Source organism: Mercurialis annua, linkage group LG6 (assembly GCF_937616625.2).
Source record: "Mercurialis annua linkage group LG6, ddMerAnnu1.2, whole genome shotgun sequence".
Lineage (NCBI taxonomy): Eukaryota > Viridiplantae > Streptophyta > Magnoliopsida > Malpighiales > Euphorbiaceae > Mercurialis > Mercurialis annua.
The window spans coordinates 9,985,321-10,007,500 of NC_065575.1; the positions used below are offsets into that span (position 1 = coordinate 9,985,321).

The 22,180-nt window shown below is 32.1% G+C and overlaps 5 protein-coding genes across 8 annotated transcripts in view; 2 read left to right on the forward strand and 3 right to left on the reverse strand.

The window, feature by feature from the left end:
- The first annotated feature begins 60 nt into the window (after positions 1–60).
- On the forward strand, positions 61–1,635 carry LOC126687556 (uncharacterized). Its single transcript, XM_050382115.1, has 2 exons — positions 61–724; positions 1,607–1,635. The coding sequence occupies exons 1-2, from the start codon at positions 61–63 to the stop codon at positions 1,633–1,635; spliced, it is 693 nt and encodes a 230-aa protein (XP_050238072.1).
- Positions 1,636–6,253: 4,618 nt separating this feature from the next.
- On the reverse strand, positions 6,254–7,082 carry LOC126686061 (oleosin G-like). The gene has a single exon (XM_050380079.2). The coding sequence runs from the start codon at positions 6,932–6,934 to the stop codon at positions 6,422–6,424; it is 513 nt and encodes a 170-aa protein (XP_050236036.1). The 5' UTR covers positions 6,935–7,082; the 3' UTR covers positions 6,254–6,421.
- A 1,391-nt stretch (positions 7,083–8,473) lies between these two features.
- Positions 8,474–10,029, reverse strand: LOC126653544 (uncharacterized). 4 transcript variants are annotated; one of them, XM_050347454.2, is made up of 3 exons: positions 9,547–10,029; positions 8,912–8,964; positions 8,474–8,809 (listed from the first exon to the last, which is right to left on the reverse strand). In XM_050347454.2, the coding sequence occupies exons 1-3, from the start codon at positions 9,877–9,879 to the stop codon at positions 8,803–8,805; spliced, it is 393 nt and encodes a 130-aa protein (XP_050203411.1). In that variant the 5' UTR covers positions 9,880–10,029; the 3' UTR covers positions 8,474–8,802. The 4 variants fall into 4 exon arrangements, with proteins under 4 accessions (XP_050203411.1, XP_050203408.1, XP_050203410.1 ...); XM_050347451.2 differs by having other exon boundaries at positions 8,474–8,843; XM_050347453.2 differs by having other exon boundaries at positions 8,912–8,967.
- A 4,945-nt stretch (positions 10,030–14,974) lies between these two features.
- LOC126686343 (uncharacterized) lies at positions 14,975–19,936 on the forward strand. Its single transcript, XM_050380381.2, has 7 exons — positions 14,975–15,717; positions 15,842–15,985; positions 16,737–17,101; positions 18,163–18,907; positions 19,007–19,103; positions 19,235–19,289; positions 19,598–19,936. Exons 1-7 carry the CDS (start codon positions 15,180–15,182, stop codon positions 19,658–19,660), a joined length of 2,007 nt encoding a protein of 668 aa, XP_050236338.1. The 5' UTR covers positions 14,975–15,179; the 3' UTR covers positions 19,661–19,936.
- An 808-nt stretch (positions 19,937–20,744) lies between these two features.
- The window catches only part of LOC126686342 (putative AC transposase), a 4,454-nt gene continuing 3,018 nt past the window's right edge, over positions 20,745–22,180 (reverse strand). Inside the window, exons 3-4 of the mRNA XM_050380380.2 lie at positions 21,986–22,180; positions 20,745–21,848 (exon numbers count right to left, since the gene is read on the reverse strand). The exon at positions 21,986–22,180 is cut by the window's right edge and continues 683 nt beyond it. Coding sequence (XP_050236337.1) covers positions 20,946–21,848; positions 21,986–22,180 — 1,098 coding nt within the window. The 3' untranslated portion in view covers positions 20,745–20,945. The remainder of the gene's footprint in view (positions 21,849–21,985) is intronic.

A 22,180-nucleotide genomic window follows, 5' to 3' on the forward strand; every position in this document is an offset into this window, starting at 1 on the left:
TTGATACTTCAATCTGAGTTTTATTTTCCATATTGTGGGGCTGAAGAATCCAGAATTCATATGTTTTTTACCTGCTCAGCTATAGCTAAGGTATGGTTTCTTAGGCCTCTAGCACTCAAAGTTTTAGCATTGCCTATTCTCCCATTTCCAGAGTTATGGATTCATCTTTACAATCAACTACATAGTCTGGATACATCAGATAAAGCCATTTCATTATTCAGTTTCATTATTTGGCATATTTGGAAAGCCAGAAATGGATATGTTTTTGAAAAGATTTTGAAAAAGCCACAAGATATCAGTCTGCAAGCTACTCAGGAGTGGTTGGAATATCTTAATTTTCATAAGCCAACTCTCAAGATTTCAGGACAGACTGCAAATTCAGGATCTTTGATGACAAGATGGAAACCACCACCACATGGGTTTATTAAGCTGAATTATGATGCAGCTACTGATAAAACATCAAAATCTGGTTCAATTAAGGTGGTAGCTACTGATCATTTATGTAACATTATAAGCAGATTTTCAATATTTTATAGACACATATGGGATCCGAGAGTACTAGAGTTTCTAGCATTACGAGATGCCATGTTATGGGCAAGATCAAATCAGTGGGAACGAGTGACTCTGGAGGGAGATGTCACTGAAGTTACTCAAACTATCAATCATCATTTGTCATCTAATTCTCAGGTTTGGGGAATTTATTTGTATATTCAGCATCTTCAAGGTTTGTTTCAAGAATCACAAGTCTGTTGGATTGCAAGAAGGCTAAATACAGTGGCACATTCAATTGCCCAGAAGTGTAAACAATCTTATAGTGTGCTGCTTAGGAATTGTATTTAGCTGTTCTTCTTTGTGCTGTGTTAAACATTTGGTTTATTTCCTTAATATACTACCTTTCCGACAAAAAAAAATCTCACCACCATTAATTAATAGTGACAATTAAACTAATTGGAAAAATTAATCATAATGTCCTTTTACTTTGTGTGTTGTTCATTTCATTTTTCTACTTTGCATTTTTTGTTTACTTGGTTCTTCTTCATGTGTCGTCCCTTAAAGCCCATGGATAATAATGTCTTTTAAATTTGAGTTACTTACATATAAAATTATGACCTTTGCGCCAACTTTCAAAAAAAAAAACATAACCTTTGAAACGTGTCAATTATAGAAACCACCTTTCATTTTTTTCCAAAAATAACATCGGCGATTTTTAGTGGCATTTTTGCTGACGTGGCATGACACGTGGCATACCCATCGGTTATCCAAGTCAGCAAAATTTCACCAAAAAATATGCCCATGATGAAATTGAAAAAAAAAAAAGAAAGGTGGTGTCTACAATTGACACGTTTTAAAGGTAATGTTATTTTTGAAACTTGGTTCAAAGGTCATGATTTTATATGTAATTAACCCTTTAAATTTTGGTAATTTCATATTTAACTTTTTTTCTTCTTCTAAGAGTACTCTAATAATAAAATATATATATTATAACTCTCCAAACAAAATTGCCGATCTTTTGATACATTTATTTTTATGATTTTTTAATTTTTAGAATTTAAAAGTAAACCTTTACGTTATTTTTTTAAAAATTTCTTTTATGATATTACATTAGATTTATCTAAGTATTTATACACGGATTAAGTAAGAACTGCATGTGCGTGTGCACGAAGGGTCCGCGACACATATGATCCTGTGGCTAAAGTAGTTGCGCGCACAAGGAGTCCACGACACATACGGTCCCGTGCCTAATTGTGACAAATCACTTCATTTTCAAAAATATGCTCCAAGTCAAAATAATTTAATTCTACCTAAACAATTACATTTTATGTATTTATTTTTGATACGTATACGACCTTAAAAGATACATTACTGATACATATCTAATACATGAATATGTAAAGATAAATTTGCTAGATATTTAATAAAAAAACAATTCGTACTAAATGAAAATATTTTTGGAAGAGCGTATTTTAGAATGATATTACCATTTTTAGATTATTTTTATAATTATTTCTTGAAGTTTACAGGAAAAATGTGTACTATTGTACTATATATTTTTAGTAGTTTTTAGTAGATTTTGGATAATAGTTTTTGTAGTATTAATAATTACAGTAAAAGCATACATTTTAAATAAAAATAGAAAAAGATAAATGAAAGAAAAGGACTCAAGTATACTTATAAAAATAAATGGGAAAATGTATAGAAATTTTTTTGTAGTTTTCAAAAATATTGATCAACTCTTTTATATTTTTTTGGGTACAATTAAGCATTTTTTGTTTTCAAATATAACGAATAATCTCTTTCGTCCAATACCATTAGAAACACTCGTTTGTTGCTGATATGTCTCTCATAATCATATAAGAAAAAAATTCAAAAATAATTTTATTGTTTAAAATATTTACCGAAAATTTGAGGGGGTAAATGTCCAAAAAGTAAGTTTAATGGGTTTATTTGTTCGATTTTAAAACAACGAGAATTTAATCATTCAATTTTATAAGCACGAACGGTTAATTGTGACCAAAAATACTAAAAAGGTTGATCTGTAATTTTGAGAAAAAAACTGAGGTTTTTTTTGTATTTTTTACCAAATAAATAGAAACAGCAAATATGATGTAAATGTCTCCCTTTCTTGACGAAAAACACTCAATGAGCCTTCGGATCTATGTGAGCCCAACACAGACAGCCAAGAGATATATGCGAGCCAAACCCACTGAAACACAAGCCCAATAACTCACTCCCAACCCCCACAAGGGCCTATTTTCAATTTCGATTGCCCTTCTCAGGAGTAAATATGGGATAGTAATCCACAAAACTATCCTATCATCTAGGGAAATTTACAAACTATCTTAAATATCATTTAATCTTTAAAAATGTTCAAATGTGCCTAAAAATTAAAAAAATTACATAATTTACGTACCTTTTCTTTACTATAAAAAAAAACATTTTTGATACATATTTGAAATTTTATCAATACATATCCGATACATATTTGATAAGATACGTAAAAACCCAAAACCTATTTTGTATTTTCGTAAACTTTTTACGTATGAAAGGTAAACATTTTGAGAAGTATGTATTTTATAATTATTTTTCTCGTTTTTTTAATTTTTTTTTTAATTTTTTCTATTATCTAAGTGAGTGTATCCAAATGTGAAGTAGGCCCATTTATTGTTTTCATATATAAAAATTTTAAAACTTTATAAAAAATAACCACTCATCTTAAACCAACTCTAAACCGATCCAAACCAATTATTAACCACTTCCATCCACCTCCGGCCACCTGTAGCCAACTTCCAACCACTCTTCTCTAGGAAGCCTCCTCAAGCCGCCACCACCCCATCGACAGTCACCAGTGACCCTAGCTCTCCCATCGCCGACTTCCGGCTTCCCGCCACTGACTACCTCTCCGCTGCCACCATCCCAACCTCTAACCACCATCTCGTTGACGGCCGCTGGTGAAAACCATCGTTGACCGCCAACTGCCGTTGCCCCCCACAATCAGCCTAAAATTGTACTCTAAGAGTTAATTTTGCTTAAAATGCTAACTTTTCAAAACCTTTACATAAAATGTCAACTTCCAAAGACAAAATATGTAAAAATTTGAGAAAGTTGGCATTTGAAAAAAAAAATGGAGTGTTTGTAATTATTCTATAAATTTCTATTAAATATGGGCGAAAAAATCAACCAAGAGCAATAAATAGCTAATATGGAAACACTTTTATTTGTACAAATTTTTTGGTATAGAGTTCATGAGATTTCCTACACAAATTCTAACTATGAGATGACATCTTTAAACATTCTATGTTTAGACTGATTCTCTTTAAACAAATTCTAACTACTATATACATGAATACGATTCGAAAAAATAACCTTATTTAAATTAGAAAAGTGCTCTACTAACTCACCAGTAGGGGTGGGCATGGACCGGTTAACCGGTCCATGAGGGTGATTTGTAAACCGGTCCATTATAATACGGTTTTTAAAATTAAAAACCTAAACCTAAAATTTTAAACGGTTAACCGGTAAATCGGTTAACCATCAAAAACGGTTCGGTTTTTCGGTTTTGCGGTTTTTAACCATATAACCATTAGAAAAATTAAAGACAAAAAAAGATAAAATTTTAATTCTATTTAATTTTTTAGCAAACAAAAAAAACCATAGAAATTCAAATTATATTAAAAATATAAATCTAAACTATCTTATGAATAGTTAAGTCAATGCAAATATTTAAAACTATTATTATTTACAAATAATTTATAAGTAACATTAAAGCTAGGTTTGTATTTTTTGAATTGTTTGTGGTGTTGTTCACGTCCACTTTCTGCTATCTATATACTTAAATATTCCTATTTCTGTTAAGTAAATATTTTAATAAGGAAAACAAATTTCTTTCAAAATATTTTTACATATAAATTCTCCTAAAATATAGAAATATTCCTAAATAAAATATCTATCAATATATTTTTATATTTAGATTTTATTGTGTATATTATAAAATCCATATTATTTTATAGATCATAAAATATACCTTATTAATTATTAAAAATATATGAATATATATTATATATATAAACCGGTTAACCGATTAACCACGGTTTTTAGAAATCCAAAACCTAAACCTAAACCATTAACCATGAAAATTAAAAATCAAAAACCTAAACCTAAACCGTTGGACCGGTTAACCACATTTTCCGGTTCAATTTTCCGGTTTCGGTTCGGTTAATCGGTTTGATCGGTTTTTTTGCCCACCCCTACTCACCAGAGTCTTGAGTTTTTTTTCTTTTAAACAATTCTTTTTGGAGTTATGCAATTCTACTTTGAAGTTATTAAATGATTTAGATTGATACCCAATATTATTACTAAAGCATTTAAAAAAAATTAATAAAAAAATTAGAGTGATGCAAGTGAAATATAATAATTTTTAAATATCAAAAAAAGCCTAATGCTTTAGAAAAGTTCCGACTTTTTAGCCCCTTTTCAATCCTACCCCGACGTTGAAAAATCACCAATTTTACCCTATTTCGCATTTTTTGTGTTTCAATTATACCATGAAATATTAAATTGACGCATTACGAAAAAAAATTCAAAAACGTTCTTTGTATCTAGCATATATTAATTGTATATTTTTAAATTTTAATTAAATTCAATTAAATTAATTAAAAATTTAAATTAATTTTAATTTGATTATGGTTCTTAATTAATTTTTAATAATAAAAGATTTGTATTTTTTTTAATGAAAATGAATCTAATTTTATCTTTAAACTTAGTTAATTGAATGATTTCACCTCTAAATAAAAAAATTGTCAATTAGAACACAATTGAAACAAGAAAATACAATATAGGCCAAAATTAATCAGTTTTCAATTGAAAAAAACTAAAAGGTCGGAGTCTTTTTTTTTTAAGGCCTTATACCTATTAAAAACCACTAGAACTCATAATATAGTTTTAAAAGTAGAAGTTAAATGGTAATTAATTAGATAAACTTTACAGCATAAACTGTAAATTTCTTACATTGAATAATGTTTTGATAAATAAATATTGGCATTAAACTAGAATATACACATCATTTCAATGTCGACATCAATAGCTCTTATTATCGAAAATATTATTTGAAACCTGAAATTCATATTGTAACTGTAACACAAACATTTACGATTTTTTTTATAATCGGAAAAGAGAGCGCTCGTGGGAGAAATTGACCCACGACCTTTAACAATTTTATGTCCATCGCTTATACAATTTGAACTACAACTCATTGGTAACATTTACGATTTAAATTGTAACCAATCCTAAAATTCATACCACATCAATACAGCTAAATCAAAAATATTATTCGAAACCTGAAATTCATAATATTTCTTGCGTGTTACTACTTTTTATGACCTATCTATCTACTATCCTTTTATCTGGCAAAAAAAAAAACCTGAAATTCATAATATAACAATTTATTTTGTAATTAATCCTAAAAATCATTCCACATCAATACTACTGTTTTTTTATTGAAAATTATCATTCCAATATGCATCAATATTTATGCTTTATTTTATAATTAATCCTAAATTGCATGCCTTTCGTCCGTCAAAAATGATAACATCCAAATAAGTCCTTCGGTTAAGAATTTCTTATTCCATTGCCTATACATTGTAAGTAAACAAAAAAAAATTAAAAATCAAGACAAAAACATAATCAATCATCAAAAATTAAACAATGCAATTAAGTACCATTAAGAATATCCAAAGCACCCAAAAAAAAAAAGCAATTGCAAATAAAATAAACAAACATTCATCAAAAAAGTAGAACACAAAATTCCCACCACAAAAATAGACAAAAGTTAGATGTAAAATAAAAAAAATTATTAAACAAGAAAATAAAAACAAAAACCGGTTCATCAAAACCCGGCCCGAATCACAATCAATCATCATCATCATCAAGCACCAGGAGCTGCATCTTTCACCTTACTCTGCAAGTACCCACCATACTCTCTCGCATAATCCTTAACATGGCTAGCCGTATCATAGATCCGGGTCCTCGCATAATCAAACTGGTCCGAACCAGGCGGGTTCAACCCTCTATAGTATCTATACATCCACGACAATCCACCACCAACCGCCACCATGAAACCAACAAAGCTCAAGAACCCAGCGACAGCAAAGAACAGAACAGCCCCAATCGGAAACCAAATCGGGCTCGAGATAACGATCAAAGGAGTGAAAAAGATAAGACCCAGAAAACCAGCAGTGACAGTCAGTCCGGTTAGAAGGAGAAGAATCGAGCCGGAGATTACCAGCGTCATGAGCCCCATGAGCTGGGTTGAGTTGGGTGCGTGCGTTTGGATTTTACGTAGAAAAGCTGAGACATTGCTGTTAGCTGTAGCGCCGCCTGTGGCGGTGGTTCTTGATGGTCTTTGTGTAGGGTTAGAAGCACGGTCACGATCTGCCATGGCTGGGGTTTAATTGATTGAGGAAATAGTGTGGATGGGGAAATGGGGGAGGAAGGTTAATGAAGAAGATGATAGAGGGGATGGGACAGGTGGAAGAATTGGGACATGCAACGGGTACACGTGGAATGATGTTGGTTTTTGTAAATCCTAGATTTGGGTGTCTGAGTTAATGACTTTTTCTTGTTTTTTGCTTACGTTAGTTTTATTTTCCTGTTTTTCGGAAAGAGAAAAATTGACAATTATATAACTTAACTATAAATAATTAGAGAAATATGCCTGTGATTTTCCATTTAGATAATTATCTTTCCTTTCTTTTTTCTTGCAAAATTAACTTTCATAAATTAGAGATATACGATTAATAGTTGATTAAGGTAACAATTAGCTCTGATCAAAGATTCTCCTAAAATTTCTCTCAACTTTTAATTCACACAAATCTTTCCTAATTAGAAAAATCTTTGATCTAATGAAATCTGCTAATATTCAATTTTCGAAAGTGGGAGATTACAAAGAATTGCATCAAACAACAGAGAAAAAAGCAAGAAATTATGTTAATGCAAAAGTAAAAAAATTCAAAGAATCCAATCAATTGAAGAGAAAAAAGTTGAAGATTCAGTGGAGGTCGCGGTGGTGGGTTTGGATTCTATGATCAAGGTCATTCTTATTTTCAGCTATGTCATCTTCTCCATCTCGTTTTTGTATCATCTATGCCAGCAGTGATGTCATCTTCTCCATCTCGTCGTCGTTCCTCGGAAGTGAAAACGCCGTCATTCTTCCTACCATCAATAGTGGCACCACCAATGGAGGTGGCAGTTGTTCTACTTTAATGATCCTCTTGCTTTCTCATTTTTTTTTATGATTTGAAGAGATTGTCTAATTTGATAGTTGTGGATGACTGTGGTTGTCGGCAGTGGTTGATTTTGATGTTGCACTTTTGGTGTTTGAAGAAACGCTTATGAGTGTTTGTATTGTTTCTGGTGTTGGTTAACCAATGGTTAATGTTGGGTAAACTGTTGGTTAACTTGTAATAAATTTTATTTTAAATATATTGATAATAAATTGTTAGTAAATTGTGGTAAACTGAAATTATGTACTTTAAACAAATTGTACTTTTTAAAAAAATTATTAATTATTCTTTTAGTACACCATTAGTGAAATATGAGTAAAGCGCTGATAAACTTATGGTCTATTAATTAGTTATCTAATGGTCAACCAAACGATGACCAACTATAATTGAATATAACCGGTTCATTAGTGTTTCAGAAGTTAACCAACAAAAATTATTAATTTTATTTTTAGTACACCATTAGTGAATTGTGAGTAAAATGCCGATAAACTTATATTCTATTAATTAGTTACTCAATGGTCAACCAAACGATGACCAACTATATACTGACAGTTCATTAGTGTTTGAGAAGTTAACCAAAAGCTGACCGAATATTATACATACTGACAAACGATTTATTTACTGGCCACCATTATAATATCAATTATAGAGTTGCTAGTATAGAAGAATATTTAATTCAATAAAATATAATGTAATAGAAAAAAACAAAATTCATCAACACTTTATTATACCAAATAGTAACCAACTGTGTACAAAAAACATTGTGAAATAGTTAACACAAAATTTAACTAATCGAAGTTCTCATTATGCTAAAAGACATATAGCTAACAAAATCAAAATATATTGCAATATGTGGAATAATCTTCTCCCGTCTTTTTTCTTGCATTTTTTTGTTTTGGTTCAATCTCCTCGTCAGTGTCAATATTTCTATCAATCTTCATTTGTCTTTATCGATACAACAGAAATTCAAGATGCTCACGATGATTCTCTATGGTATAATCAGCCGAAATTGGTCGGTTCATGATCAAATGCTAAGCAAACGCCAAAACAAATGCACCACAATCCCTATGAAAAAAAACACTTACTCAGTTATTGAATAGATTAATATAATAATAAATTTAAAAGAAAATCACCTATCCTTCTGAGTTGGAATATCAGACCCGAACAACAGCAAATGATGCACCAACTGCTACATTTCGATAAGGAAAAGATGTAAGATTAATGTCCGGCCGAAGCTTCTCTAACCAGTTGTTAACTTATGGTTAACCAACAAAATAGTTAGATCAATATCATTGACAAACAACAAATCATTTACATAAAAATATGATTAGTATGCAAAATATGTGGTGAACCAGTGGATAACAAATGATTAGAAAATAGAACCAACTATAAACCAGCTGTTAACTTATGGTTAGCCAACAAAATAGTTAGATTAATATCATTGACAAGCAATCAAAAAATTGTTTAAACATTATAGACTAATTTTGATTGTTAAAAACATGGTAAACTAAGTACAATCACTTCTGTAGTAAATCATAACAATTGTGACTAGCAAAACAACAATAAATATCACATAACAACTATGAAAAATTATAACTTCGTAGCACCAAGGACAACCAAACTCAAAGATAAACAAATATTATTAACAAATCATTACATACTAAGAAAAAACAAACTCAAACATAAACAAACATCAAAACATGAACTTAAAGATAGTAAAAACGAGTATAAAACATATAAAAAATACGAAAAAAAATCAAAAAAATACCTTTATAGAACTAATGGGTTCCGCAACAGCCCTATCCCTACAATTATCAGGGATCTCGAACTCTTCGAAGTCGTTGTCGTCATCTTCACGAACAAGTTTTCTGCGATTCTTCATTGTCGCTGGAATTGCAGCAAAATCGATTTTTCTTTTACTAGAATTCGGATTAGATGTCGATTTATTCAATTTTGTTTGGGAGGGGGGATTTTTTAGAGGCTGACCTAGTTGAAATGAATTCAAATTCTGAAAACTACTGAAATGGGAAGTTTGAATGAAAAGGAAATCAGAGTTTGAATGGAGAAAAGGAAGCCGAGAATCTCGCCACAATAGCGACATGCAAATCTCCCAACGATTACAATCGTATTTTTCTAATTTTAAAAGTATAAAAATTGAAATTAAAAAGGTTAGAAATAGAATAATTGAAGATGAAATAACAAATATCAATTTTGGAACTTCAGAACGTAATTCTCTAATTATTTTGGGCTAAGCCCGTATTACCTCTAAAAAACTCTTTCGGAAATGTATGTTTATGGTCTTAGGCCCATTTTTGGCCTGGCCTAATAATAAAATTTTTTGAACTTTTTATGGGGCATTTACATAAATATTAGAAAAATATAGGAGTATATACTTATAAAAATATTACCAAATTAATTTTTTTAAAAAAGTTTACATATTTTTCTATTCTTTTTTTATATTTTTCACCTCAATACGGAAAAAAGAAACTCACGTTTTTCTTTCAACTTTATGTTTATCTTTCGGGATTTAAAAATTTACAGTTTTACTCGGTTATTATATATCAGTATTATAAAATGGAGTATTTTCAGTAATTTTTCTTTTCTTTTATAAAAATATAATTTTTTTAAAAATATTTACAAAAATACGATTTTGAAAAAAAAATACAATTTTATATACATTTAGTATAGATTCTGTGTATAAACCCGCATAATAAACATATACTCCCTCCGTCCCAATAGAGTTGTCCACTTTTCCTTTATCACACAGTTTAAGAAAAACAATCATTGTTTATGAATTATGTAAATTTTTTCTTACTTTTCTTGTCATACCCCTATTTAATATAGAGTCAACTTACAATTTACTTTTAATTTACTCATTAGTGGATTTTAAATAGGAGTAATATAAGTAAGTTGAGTGTAAAAATTGTTACTTTTTAAAAGTCGACAAGAGTTTTGGGACAAAAAATTTCTCAAATTGGACAACTCTATTGGGACGAAGGGAGTACAATTTATTAATTCCGTATGCAATTCGTAATTTTATATATATTTAGTACAAACTTTGTATATAATACAAAGGGTTAATTTCATAAAAAGTCACGACCTTTACATGAATTTTCAATTTAATCATGACTTTTAAAAGTTGCCATATAAAACTACGACCTTTTATTCTTTTCAAATCTATCACCAAATCAATTTTTGGTGTATTTTTGATGACGTGGCCACCATAATCAAACATATTTAGAAAAAAAATGAAAGGTAAAATTCACCGGAAAAATAGTCGGTGATAGATTGAAAAAAATATGAAAGGTCATGGTTTTATATAGCAATTTTTAAAAGTCATGATTAAAATAAAAATTTGTGTAACGGTCGTGATTTTTTATGGAATTAACCCTAATACAAATTATATATGTTTTTTTTAAATACCTGATCTGATATTTTATATCCCATCTCTCAAAAAAAAAAGTTTTATGTGAGAATTCTGAACATGGCTGACAAGCGGCAACAACGTAGAGGCTGACGGGCAGCGACAACAAATTGAGGACAGAGGGCAGCGACAACAGCAGATGTCGGCAACGATAAGTTTTATAAGGTGAAAATTAATGGTAGTGGTGGGTAATAGTGGAGGAAGATAAAAAAATTAGAGTTTGAAAAAAACAAAGAGATAAAGAAGAGATAGTATTTTTATAAATATAAAAAAATGTGTTAGTGTATTTATAAAGACAGCGTTGACATAATAATTTTATAAATATTTTATTTTTTTTATAATATAGAATGTAAATTTCTCATTTTTAAAAAACACATATAAAAAAAAATTTCAAAGTTGGCATGAAATATTAAAAAATAGTGTGGAGATGTATAAAAACTCTTGAACAGAGATTTGAGATTTTTTGCTTTTTAAAAACAACAAAAAATAATCGATTCACCTCCTCAAATTAACACAAAATGTAAAAAATGCCTAAATTTGTAAAACCGAATCAATTCAGCACATCACTATGCTAAATCGCATCAAATACACCCTTACCCACTCTCACTCCCGCAAGTGTAACGCACTCTCCATTATGAAATAGAAAAATAGTATAAAATAGTCTTAAATATTTATTTTATTTTTTGAATTGATACCTAATGATTTTTAAAAATCAATTTAACTCCTATAATTTCAAAAGTTCATTTCTCAGATAAATTTTTATTTAAAAACCCGAGGATTTGTTAACACCTTTTCCTTTCTATTCTTCTTCTTTTTTCTTGAATATTGCTAAATACCGCCCTAAATTACTAGCTACCGCCCTATTTTTTTTTACCATTTTACCCTTTTAAATAAAAAAATTCTCATGGACATTCTCGGGAGACATCTCGCATGGTGAGAGACGTCTCTCATGGTGCTAGGCGTCTACCGAGGACGTCTTGCACCACGCGAGACGTATCCCGTAGACATCCACGCAAATTTTTAAAAAATATATTTTTGATTTTTTTTAAATAGCCTATAATCTGTAATTAAAAATAATATAAATGTATTTTTTGATAAAAATTTAATATAAACAATAATATATATGTACTCAAAAATAATATAAATGTATTTTTTAATTAAAAAAATAATATAAATAATAATATAAGAACTTGGAGTAGATCAAGCTGGGAATGTGCAGGCACCAGTGGTGCTGCAACAACCCAATATTAATGTTAATCAATTAGCAATAGAAGTAACTGATATGTGAAACTGTATGCTAATGATGGGATAGTTAATACAAGGGCAGTATCAACGTGATGAGAAGATTGCCGATAATTGGTATTGGCTTATATGATGTTTAGTCCAAATGAGTTTGTGATAGGATTAGGACCTCAATTTAGAGGATTATTAACCCATACAGATATGGAGTTTGGGCAAGTTGTCGATAGGACAAGAATTAGAGAGTGCATTGATTCAGTTAGGTGAAGTCTCTAATTTCTCACAACCAAACCAGGTCAGAGATGAACGTTTGAATTGTGAATATCAAACGTTGAGATAGGTAAGTGATCAAACCTTTTGGACTAGTCTAGTATAAGAAGAGCTGTTATTCCAATCCGGCAAAGCACCACCTTCTACAAAAAGAGAGTTTCTAATTCCATTAGAGGACGATGTTCCTCCCCTACTCCTTTAAAATTAGACATATGCTCAATTTTCAAATACAAAAACACTTTTTAAAATAAAATAGTGCTTATAATGAGATAGAGCGGAGGTGAAGAGATATCTGAACAACAGCGAAGGCACCTAAGGGAAGAGCATAACTAGATATGACACAACATAAGAGTGAATGCTCCGATAAATTAGATTTGATTCGGTTTTGAAAACAATCAAAACTGTTGCTACTCCATCGTCATTATCATCAAACATCAATCAGGTGTTGGAGCCGCTCCATTATTAGAGTTTGTGAGTTATGTGAACTGATGTGAGGGAGAAGAGAAGAGATTACGAGAGAATACTCATACCGTATTTTCAACTTACTGAACCGTAAAAATAAAATAAAAGCATAAAAATGAAAGCAATTTAAAGTGCATCATACTTTTGCAAGCGGAATGGCCGGGCAGTATAATAGAAATTATTTTTGGCTTCCACAATGTCAGGCTTAATTTTCTCAATTAATAAAGGAGAAATTTGCACAAAAAACTCCTTTTTAAAACTTATTTGTTCACAATACTCCAATTTCAAAAATTTATTTTTTTACTCTATTTTTTTATTGTTTTTAGTTGTACTCTCAATTAGTAAAATAACTTATTTATATTTTTACTCTCCCTCTTGTAAACACATGCACACCTCTTTTTTTTTTCTTTTCTCTCTCTCCTCTTTTTTTCTCTCTCCCTTTTCTCTTTTCTTCTTCTCTTTTTTTTTCTCTGCAACTTTTTTTCTTTCTTCTTTTTCCTTTTCTCGTCTTTTTCTGTTTTTCCCCCTTCTTCTTCTTTTTTCTCTTCTTATTTTTTTTTTCTCTGCAATTTTTTTATTTTTTATTTTTCTTCATCTTTTTCTTCTTCTTTTTCTCATTTCCACATTATATAAATGAACTCTAAGATAATGAAATTTGAATAAAAAATCGATAAAAAAGTTTCACTTAAATGAGAAAACTTGTAATTGTGAAAGAGTTTAAGAGATTGGTTGGTGATAAACTTCTTCTTCTTCTTCTTCTTTTTTCTTTCTATGTTGTTTAAAATTATTGTAGTATCGTTTTTGGAAATTTTTTTATTTTTTTTTAAATCGTCATTTTCTTCATTATTGATATTTTGACCTGATTTTCAAATATTTTTAATTAATTTTAGAAATCTTTTGAAACTGTTTTTCTGAAACTGTTATATACTGTTCGAATCCTTTGTAAACAGTTTGAAACTGTTATTTTTTAGATTGTTTGAAAGTGTTTTTTAAAAACTGTTTTAAACTACTGGAGACCTTTGTAAACGGTTTGAAACTGTTTGAAACTGTTTTTAGAAACCATTTTAAACTGTTTGAAACTTTTGTAAACAGTTTGAAATATTTTTAAATTGCTTGAAACTGTTTTTAGATAAAGGTTGTAAATTGTGTTTAATGAAATTGTTTGAAACTTTTACAAACTGTTTGGAACTTTTTTAAACTGTTTGAAACCATTGTATAATTTTTTTAAAATGATAATAAATGTCTTTTAAAAATTGTTTGAAACCGTTTGAAACTGCATTTGAAACTGTTTGAAACCGTTTTTAATAGATTTTTAATGAGAACAAATAAATTAAAAATTTACAGTTTTCTTTATTTTTGGAGAAAGTTATAATCGTTGGATTTGAATTCCAAATGAAATTTGAAGCGATATGATTATGAATTAAAAATTCGAGCGAATTCGAAACTAGATTTGAAACTAGTAACAAATCGCAGAAATTAATTTTTTAAAAGGTTATGAGCTGAAGATTAGAATTGATTTGTTAATTTTTTTGACAATAAATTGAAAAAGAAAAAGAAAAAAAGAAGAAAATTTTTGTTCGGATGAAAAATACATGAAGTAAAATTTAGGTATAAAAACTAAATGAAGAGAGCAAAAAAAGTAATTAATGGACATGCTAGAGTATAACAATAAAAACTTTAAAACAGAATTAGGGATTGCAAATATTTTGCCTAATTAGGCAATTGCCTAATTTTTCTTTAATAAAGTCTGTCAAACCCGGCTCATGAACAGCACTGACCTCTAATCTAATATCAATTGGCTGCTGTCATCACCAATTTGTGTGCATCATAAGCAACGAATCAAATTCTAAACCCAATCCCTAATGATTCCCTAATCAGCAAACACTAATTGCATTTTCACCCCAAAACGCAGCGTTTTTTACACTCAATTACATTTTCTTCTCCTCAACACTATCTATACATTTAACACAAAACATTTCCAATTGTAAGAAAAAATCTCAGTAGAAATGGACAACCGCCGTGGCAACCGGGCCGTACCAAAAGTCCGGCAAGTCGGATTCTTCACACCTAACGAACCGCCGCCTCCATACCGAACTCAATCCGGTCCACCGGACTCTTCCTCTCCGCCGCTCTCAAACTCTCCAGCAACCAACTCTTTATCTCCAGTTATGATCCCCCCGCCACGTCATCTCTCCGATAATCTCACGCACCGTGCCACGTCACCGCTTCCTGTACCGGAGCCAACTTTTCGTAGAGCGAGTGAGCAGCATGTGGTAGGCAGTTATAATCCTACGGAATCGCTGCTATGTGCGTCGTCTCCTCCGGCTATGACGTCACCGTCGAGTAAAGCTGGTGATGGAGATGGAGACGGAGAGTTATTTGATACGGCGTCGTCTAGCAGCGGTTGGTTTAAACGGAGTAATTCAGCTAAATTTGGTGCTTCGAGTTTTCCTAGTGGCGGTTTTGATTTGACTTCATTAAAGTCAACGGAAATTGCTAATGCTAAAACAAAATCTCATGCTGCTGCTGCTGCTGCTGTTTCTGGTATTTATATTATTAATATTTTGTTGAATTTAAAGGATTAGATTGTAATTTGCAAGAGCGTCGTTCAATTTGTCATGTTGAATTTAATTTGTTGAAGTGATAAATTAGGAATAAAATGTTGCAGAAAAAAATGGAGGGGCTGGGGGTTCAGAGTTTCAAAATGAATTTCCATTAAGTAGTAGTTCGAAACCAGGGAAAGCTAAATCGACAAAGGCTGAAAGACGCGCCTTGCAGGAGTCTCAACGAGCTGCTAAAGTTGCTGCGAAAGGTTAAAGAAATTAACTTTGATTTGAATTACTTTAGTGTTTCTGGTATTTGGTTACAGTTTGGTTCTACGAATATTGAGACATTCATACTGTATGAGGCTGTGAAATTTGTTTTACTTATCTCTGGTGGACTATTTGGTTGCCTGTATGATTCTATTCCAGGATTTCAAATTCTTTTGTTACTTTGCGACTGATTTTGGCTCTGATGTATAGCGGCTTGATGTGTGCAAATCAGTCTTTACCTAAATATAGCAAGAAGGGCTATTTTAATAGCAGCATCAAAAATGCCTATATGAACTCAGTTCATTATTTCGGGATAGTAATATAGAAATAAAGGAAAAAGACTTTTTTTTAGCATCTAAAAAAAATGCAAGTCTTTTTTTTTTTTGAACAAAAAATATATCTTTTTTTCTTTGCATTAAATTAAAATAACAGATAAAAATTAAGGAATGATTCTTTGAAGAGTCATTAGAGAAATTATTCTAGAGTTCCCAAATCTAATTTTATGTTGATATTTTATCTCATCTGAAGTTTGTATTTTGAATGTAGCTTGTACGTTGTAGTTTGCACTTTGAACTTATGCAATATTGTGCTATCATAGTTATATGATGATTAAGCTTTGTTACATTCTGTTATCTATCGATTTGGGCTTTATGGGGATATAATTATGCTTGATACATTATGTAATGATGTTTCAATTTTAGAGGAGAAGCTACTGGTAATATGTAACTCATTGTGGTTTTGTTGCTGCAGGAGAAGCTACTGGTAAACCCAATAAGCTTTCGGAGGGAGGACCTACTGTTAAACCTGTGAAACATCAGCCACCTCAAAAGAAAGATGCACCTCCGTCTGCGCCATCAATTGCAGCTTCTGAAAGGAAAGGAGTTGACCGTACACTTGATAAAGAGAGGAAAAAAGAAGTCCCTCAACCACGGATGCAATTTGATGATAAAATTCGAGTTGAAAAAGCTAAAAGGCGTGCAGTAGTAAATCAAACTGAATCCAGGAATAGGGTTGAGTTATTCCGTCATTTACCTCAATATGAACACGGAACCCAGCTTCCTGATCTCGAGTCCAAATTTTTCCAGCTTGATTCGATGCATCCTGCTGTTTGCAAGGTAGTACTTCAATTGCATAATTAGTTATGGTCAATTCATTGTAAGCATTGTAATGATTGACATGAAGTATAAAGTCCAGTCTTGTGTTTTAAATTTATGTTTACTTTTACATGGACAAATACCAGAGTAAACATAGTTGAATGTGGAAATTAGATATTGCAAATTGATAGACTCGAATATGATGGCATGACAAGTATGTGGGTGCTTGCATCTTATAATTGCTGCTAATCTTATTATTGGTATGGAGTTCTGTTTTGGGGATTACCAATGTCGTCTGATTTTGATCCAGCTGTATCTTTTATGAATTTTAACTCCAAACTCTATAGCTATGCCTGAAACTTACTGGAGAAGCAAACCTGGTTTCTTTATTGGTGGTTTCTTTATGTTGGAGTCTTGGAAGAGCAACTAATATGACCGTCACCAAGACTGCATATCCTAATTATCAAAATCTGAAATCTGAGATGAGTATATCACTGGAACATTGAGATACTTTGTAGGCTTTTTAGGTTAAGATTTCAATGTTGAATTCATCTTGTGTGTATTAACTGTTTGTCCACTGTTCATTCTAACAACACAAATTTTACTGGCTTGTTCACTTGTTTCAATTATTAAGTGGCTTTAAATAGCTGATAGATTGAGGGAAATTCTGTAGGGCTTCTGGGAGACTGCTAGCTTCAGCTCCACCGAAGCACCCATATAAGAGAAAGAATGCTGTTAGGACAGCTTCTGGTATTTGTGACATGCCCACTGACACCCAACTCAGGCTGCGTAGAGATAAGAGTAGTTTGAAATGGGCCCCTTTACCCTAGTCTCTTGTTTGTATCAATAGGAGTACATTGGATTTGTTTTGCAATTTCTATAATGCCCTAGTATGAAAATGTTATCAATAATCATGTTTTATTAAGTATAAATGATGTGGTAGTTTGAAAGTATTTTAGATGTGAAGGAAACATACACTTCTGCACATGCGCATAAATGGGTTCATTCATACTATTTTATGATTATGACATAGGAATATTTTATAAGCTGCCTTTTAATGTTGCAGTTATGTATTTTGTCAGGTTGGTTTACAATATTTGGCAGGAGACATTTCTGGGGGTAATGCCCGTTGTATTTCTATGCTACAAGCATTTCATGAAGCCATTAAAGACTACTCTACGCCACCAGAAAAATCTCTCACCAGGGATTTAACCGCAAAAATCAGTAGTTATGTTTCCTTTTTGACCGAATGCCGCCCGCTTTCCATAAGTATGGGAAATGCCATTAGGTTTCTGAAGAGTAGCATTGCAAACTTGCCTGTAACCTTTTCTGAATCAGAAGCTAAAGCGTCCCTTTGTTCAGATATCGATCGCTTTATAAACGAGAAGATAGTTCTTGCTGACCAGGTGATAGTTAGACATGCTGCATCAAAGATCAGGGATGGGGACGTTCTTCTCACATATGGATCATCATGTGTTGTTGAGATGATTCTTTTATACGCCCATGAGCTTGGGAAACAGTTCCGGGTTGTGATAGTGGATGCACGCCCCAAGCTTGAAGGCCAAGGTTTACTTCGTAGGCTGGTGGCTAAAGGGCTGAGTTGTACATATACTCACATAAATGCCGTTTCTTATATCATGCAAGAAGTCACTAGGGTTTTTCTGGGGGCTGCCTCAGTATTGTCTAATGGAACTGTATATTCAAGGGTTGGGACGGCATGTGTCGCTATGGTTGCTCACGCATTCCGTGTTCCAGTTTTAATATGCTGTGAAGCGTATAAGTTTCATGAAAGGGTTCAACTTGATTCAATCTGCTCAAATGAACTAGGTAGTGTTCCTATGCAAAGCTGACTTTTTAATCTCCAGTGAGAACATGCCCTTTTCTCTGGGAGTGATTGCAACAAATGTATCCTTATTTTGCTTGCAGGTTGTCCAAATGCCATAGCAAAGGTTCCTGGAAGAACAGATTTAAGTTGCCTAGATAATCTGGCTAATAAGGAAAATCTTCAGTTGCTAAATTTGATGTAAGCTTTTGACATCTTTTGACCGCCCAAAAGATTATCTTTTGTTCTTTTATATAAATATGTAATTATTTTTTGTGGAAAAATATGTAAATTTATGAAGTGATAAATTTACTTTATATTTCTTTTGGCAGGTATGATGCCACTCCTTCAGATTATATATCTATGATTGTCACTGACTATGGCATGGTAAGTCATTTTGTTGCCAACCAACTACCATATGGTTTTTTGTACTCAATCGGCCTTATTGGTGACATTATTATTAGTAATAGTAGTAACCATAATATCATATTAGTAGTGACTAGTAAGCATAATATGACTGAGAACATATGCACGCGCACACGTATTAGCATCAAACAGTTTTTTTTTTTTTGGTTTAATTTGTTCTTTAGATTACATTCGTCATGCATGTCAACCTTCAGCTGTCGGATCAAACAACTGTTTATAATGCTTAATATGTCCTCCTAACTTTGAATTACTTTTGTCTCCTATTATAGATCCCACCTACAAGTATTCCTGTTATTGTGCGTGAGTATCGAAGAGAGCACTTGTGGATATAGTCGAACATGAAGAGGATTATTGGTCTAGTAAGGATGTTGGAAGCTGAGTTTCAATTGTGCAAAATCTAGCTCAACGCCCAGAAGTTACAATTACATACATGTATGAATTGAATGATAGTATGACAGAAATTTCACAGCATTTAGTTCTGATTTTGTATTTCAAACTAATGATACTGTGCCAAGTTTGATTTTGTTATCATACTCAACAGGAGGGAGCGCTTTGTTGCTTCTCCTGACAATTTTGGAGGTGATTATATAGTGATGCTGTTTTGTTCACCCTCGTCTCTTGTTATCTTCTACCTATTTGATTATTCGTATAAGTCTCGTTGAGTTTATTGCATGGGAAAAACAAGATCTGGTCTCTGGTCTTGGTGTTGCGAGAGAATTTCAACAAAATGTATGAATCCTTCCTACTCTTCAACTACCTAATATAAATTTAGAAGATATGCATACTTTCTGGTCTAAACATCCGAAAAAAAATTGAAAGTTTATACTTTTATGGGTTCTATTTTAATTTTAAAATTTGGCTAAGTTTTTTTTTTTTTTCCAAAGATAAGTATATTGATATGAAGGAAACATACAAGGTAGAAAACATTAAAACCTTATTACAGAATGTTTGCAAGTCTGAGCTAGATTGTGAGCTAGAAAATTAAAAGTTCTAGAGATGTAATGAAAAATACAGGAAGTAAAATAAGATTGGAGATGCCAGATGTCTCTACAAAGTCCCCAAGCACTTGAAAGTGTAACTGTATGTGAGTTAAGTGATTGGATAATGATAATTACATTTTAATTATCACTAAATATCCTATTTGAGTATTTCTCAAAAAAAAAATCCTATTTGAGCGAATATTGTGTGATTTTCTGCCTATATGTAATTAAACAGCATTCACTCAATTGATATTACCAGTAACTAAAATTAAATTATCCAAATCAAGATAAAATTGATGAATTTAAAGGTTTGATTAGAATTGATAAAAGTCGATAAGACTTAGATTGTCTTTTGAGCGATTAGACATACTTTAAGATGGTTTCCTTGCAGCCAATACCAATAGAATGTAGATGCTGTAAAGTTGAAGCACAAAGCTTTACCAAATCAATCTGCTACTTCAAGTATGGTAAGAATCCGCATTTAGGTGTTTACATTGTCAAATTTGATTGACCAGTTCACCTCTTGTTAGCATTCCCAGAATTGTGATCTATACATAAATACAAAATATTTTTGATAGGTTACAACAACACCAACGTAGTATCCAAAACAAGTTCCTTCTTGCAAAGGCTTGAGGGGTCATTTTAGTTTTTTTTCAGACCCAGAACTGTTGTTATCTGCGGCTGCCAACTCCATCAACCTCTCGTAATCTATTTCTGTTGACTTATACTTCAATCTGATCCCTCCTTGAGTCCATGATTTGATACATAGAATTGCTTGTGTGCTATCATGTGATATACAAAACCTTTGCTTATAAATCTCATCACCTTTACTACCGAAGAGTTCTTCTGGCGCCACTGAAGTTGGCTGCATCGCCAAAAAATCCCTAGCCATCGCAGAAAGCCTAGGGTAGCGTGTGCTGTTTACCTTCCACCACTCCAGAACATCCGTTGGTATTGGAGCCGGAGGTTCTGATAGATATTGAGTCAGCTCATCAGTGGCATTGCTCATGCTAGCCCTCCGTTTTTTCCGAGCTATTTCCTCTGCAAAAGAAACATTGCCTCCATCTTCCATCTCTTGACTATACGCATTTGAGATGGACGAAAAATGGCTTGAAGAATAATTGCGTATGAAATGATTTCTCGCTTCGTCTAGATAATTTCCCGTGCTAAGGCTCTCGGGGATAAGCTCACGTTTGATTCGAGGATCCAGAACAGCAGTCATGTAAGTGAATATATTGCAGACCTGACTGTTGTAACTCCTGGCCTTCTTGGCCATTTCGTCCGCAGCACTTTTGAGCCAATCTGGATTGTGGCGGGTCTCTCGACATACCGTTATCATCTCAGAAATATGATCCATGAAGAAGAGAACTAATCCGATGGTGAGTAACTTGTTTGTGCATATGTTATTCGTGGTTTTGTAGAACGGCTCCAAATATCCATGAACAGCACTAACAGCATTCTTTTCTGCAGAGCACAGCAACATCCTGCTACCTAATGTCTCCTCATTCTTTCGTATGACACCATCCATAGACTTTCCTGCCTGCATTGACAATAAAATTTCAATTCAATATTACTGATTTTATCCATTTTGATGCTTGTTTTCTGTGTTCCATGAGACTGCTACAAATAATTTTTATCAAACGGTTTGCTAGACATCCCCGGTGATGGAGGAAGTACCTTCCGCACAAGATCAAGCATTTGGTAGTTACCGCTCCACCGCGCTGAAGTTTCGAGAGGAAATTTCCAGCTTCCTTCCTGATAAGCTGTTGTTAATTGAACAAAATCTTCTGCCATCTCTGCCGAGGAATTTAACTCTAGTACAAACTCCCTAATCTTAGAGAGAACCGGTTTCGTGGTTCTTAATCCATCATC

What these genes read in the sequence shown, in the direction of transcription:
- LOC126686061 (XM_050380079.2), bottom strand. Translation starts at nt 6,934, where the DNA reads ATGGCAGATCGTGACCGTGCTTCTAACCCTACACAAAGACCATCAAGA.
- LOC126687556 (XM_050382115.1), top strand. Translation starts at nt 61, where the DNA reads ATGTTTTTTACCTGCTCAGCTATAGCTAAGGTATGGTTTCTTAGGCCT. An exon ending in GTATATTCAGCATCTTCAAG is followed by an intron (nt 725 to 1,606) that starts GTTTGTTTCAAG and finishes ATATTACATTAG; the next exon opens with ATTTATCTAAGTATTTATAC.
- LOC126686343 (XM_050380381.2), top strand. Translation starts at nt 15,180, where the DNA reads ATGGACAACCGCCGTGGCAACCGGGCCGTACCAAAAGTCCGGCAAGTC. An exon ending in TGCATCCTGCTGTTTGCAAG is followed by an intron (nt 17,102 to 18,162) that starts GTAGTACTTCAA and finishes GTATTTTGTCAG; the next exon opens with GTTGGTTTACAATATTTGGC. An exon ending in AATCTGCTCAAATGAACTAG is followed by an intron (nt 18,908 to 19,006) that starts GTAGTGTTCCTA and finishes TTTTGCTTGCAG; the next exon opens with GTTGTCCAAATGCCATAGCA.
- LOC126653544 (XM_050347450.2), bottom strand. Translation starts at nt 9,879, where the DNA reads ATGTCGCTATTGTGGCGAGATTCTCGGCTTCCTTTTCTCCATTCAAAC. An exon ending in AACCCATTAGTTCTATAAAG is followed by an intron (nt 8,968 to 9,546) that starts GTATTTTTTTGA and finishes ATCGAAATGTAG; the next exon opens with CAGTTGGTGCATCATTTGCT. An exon ending in ATTCCAACTCAGAAGGATAG is followed by an intron (nt 8,844 to 8,911) that starts GTGATTTTCTTT and finishes TTTTTTTCATAG; the next exon opens with GGATTGTGGTGCATTTGTTT.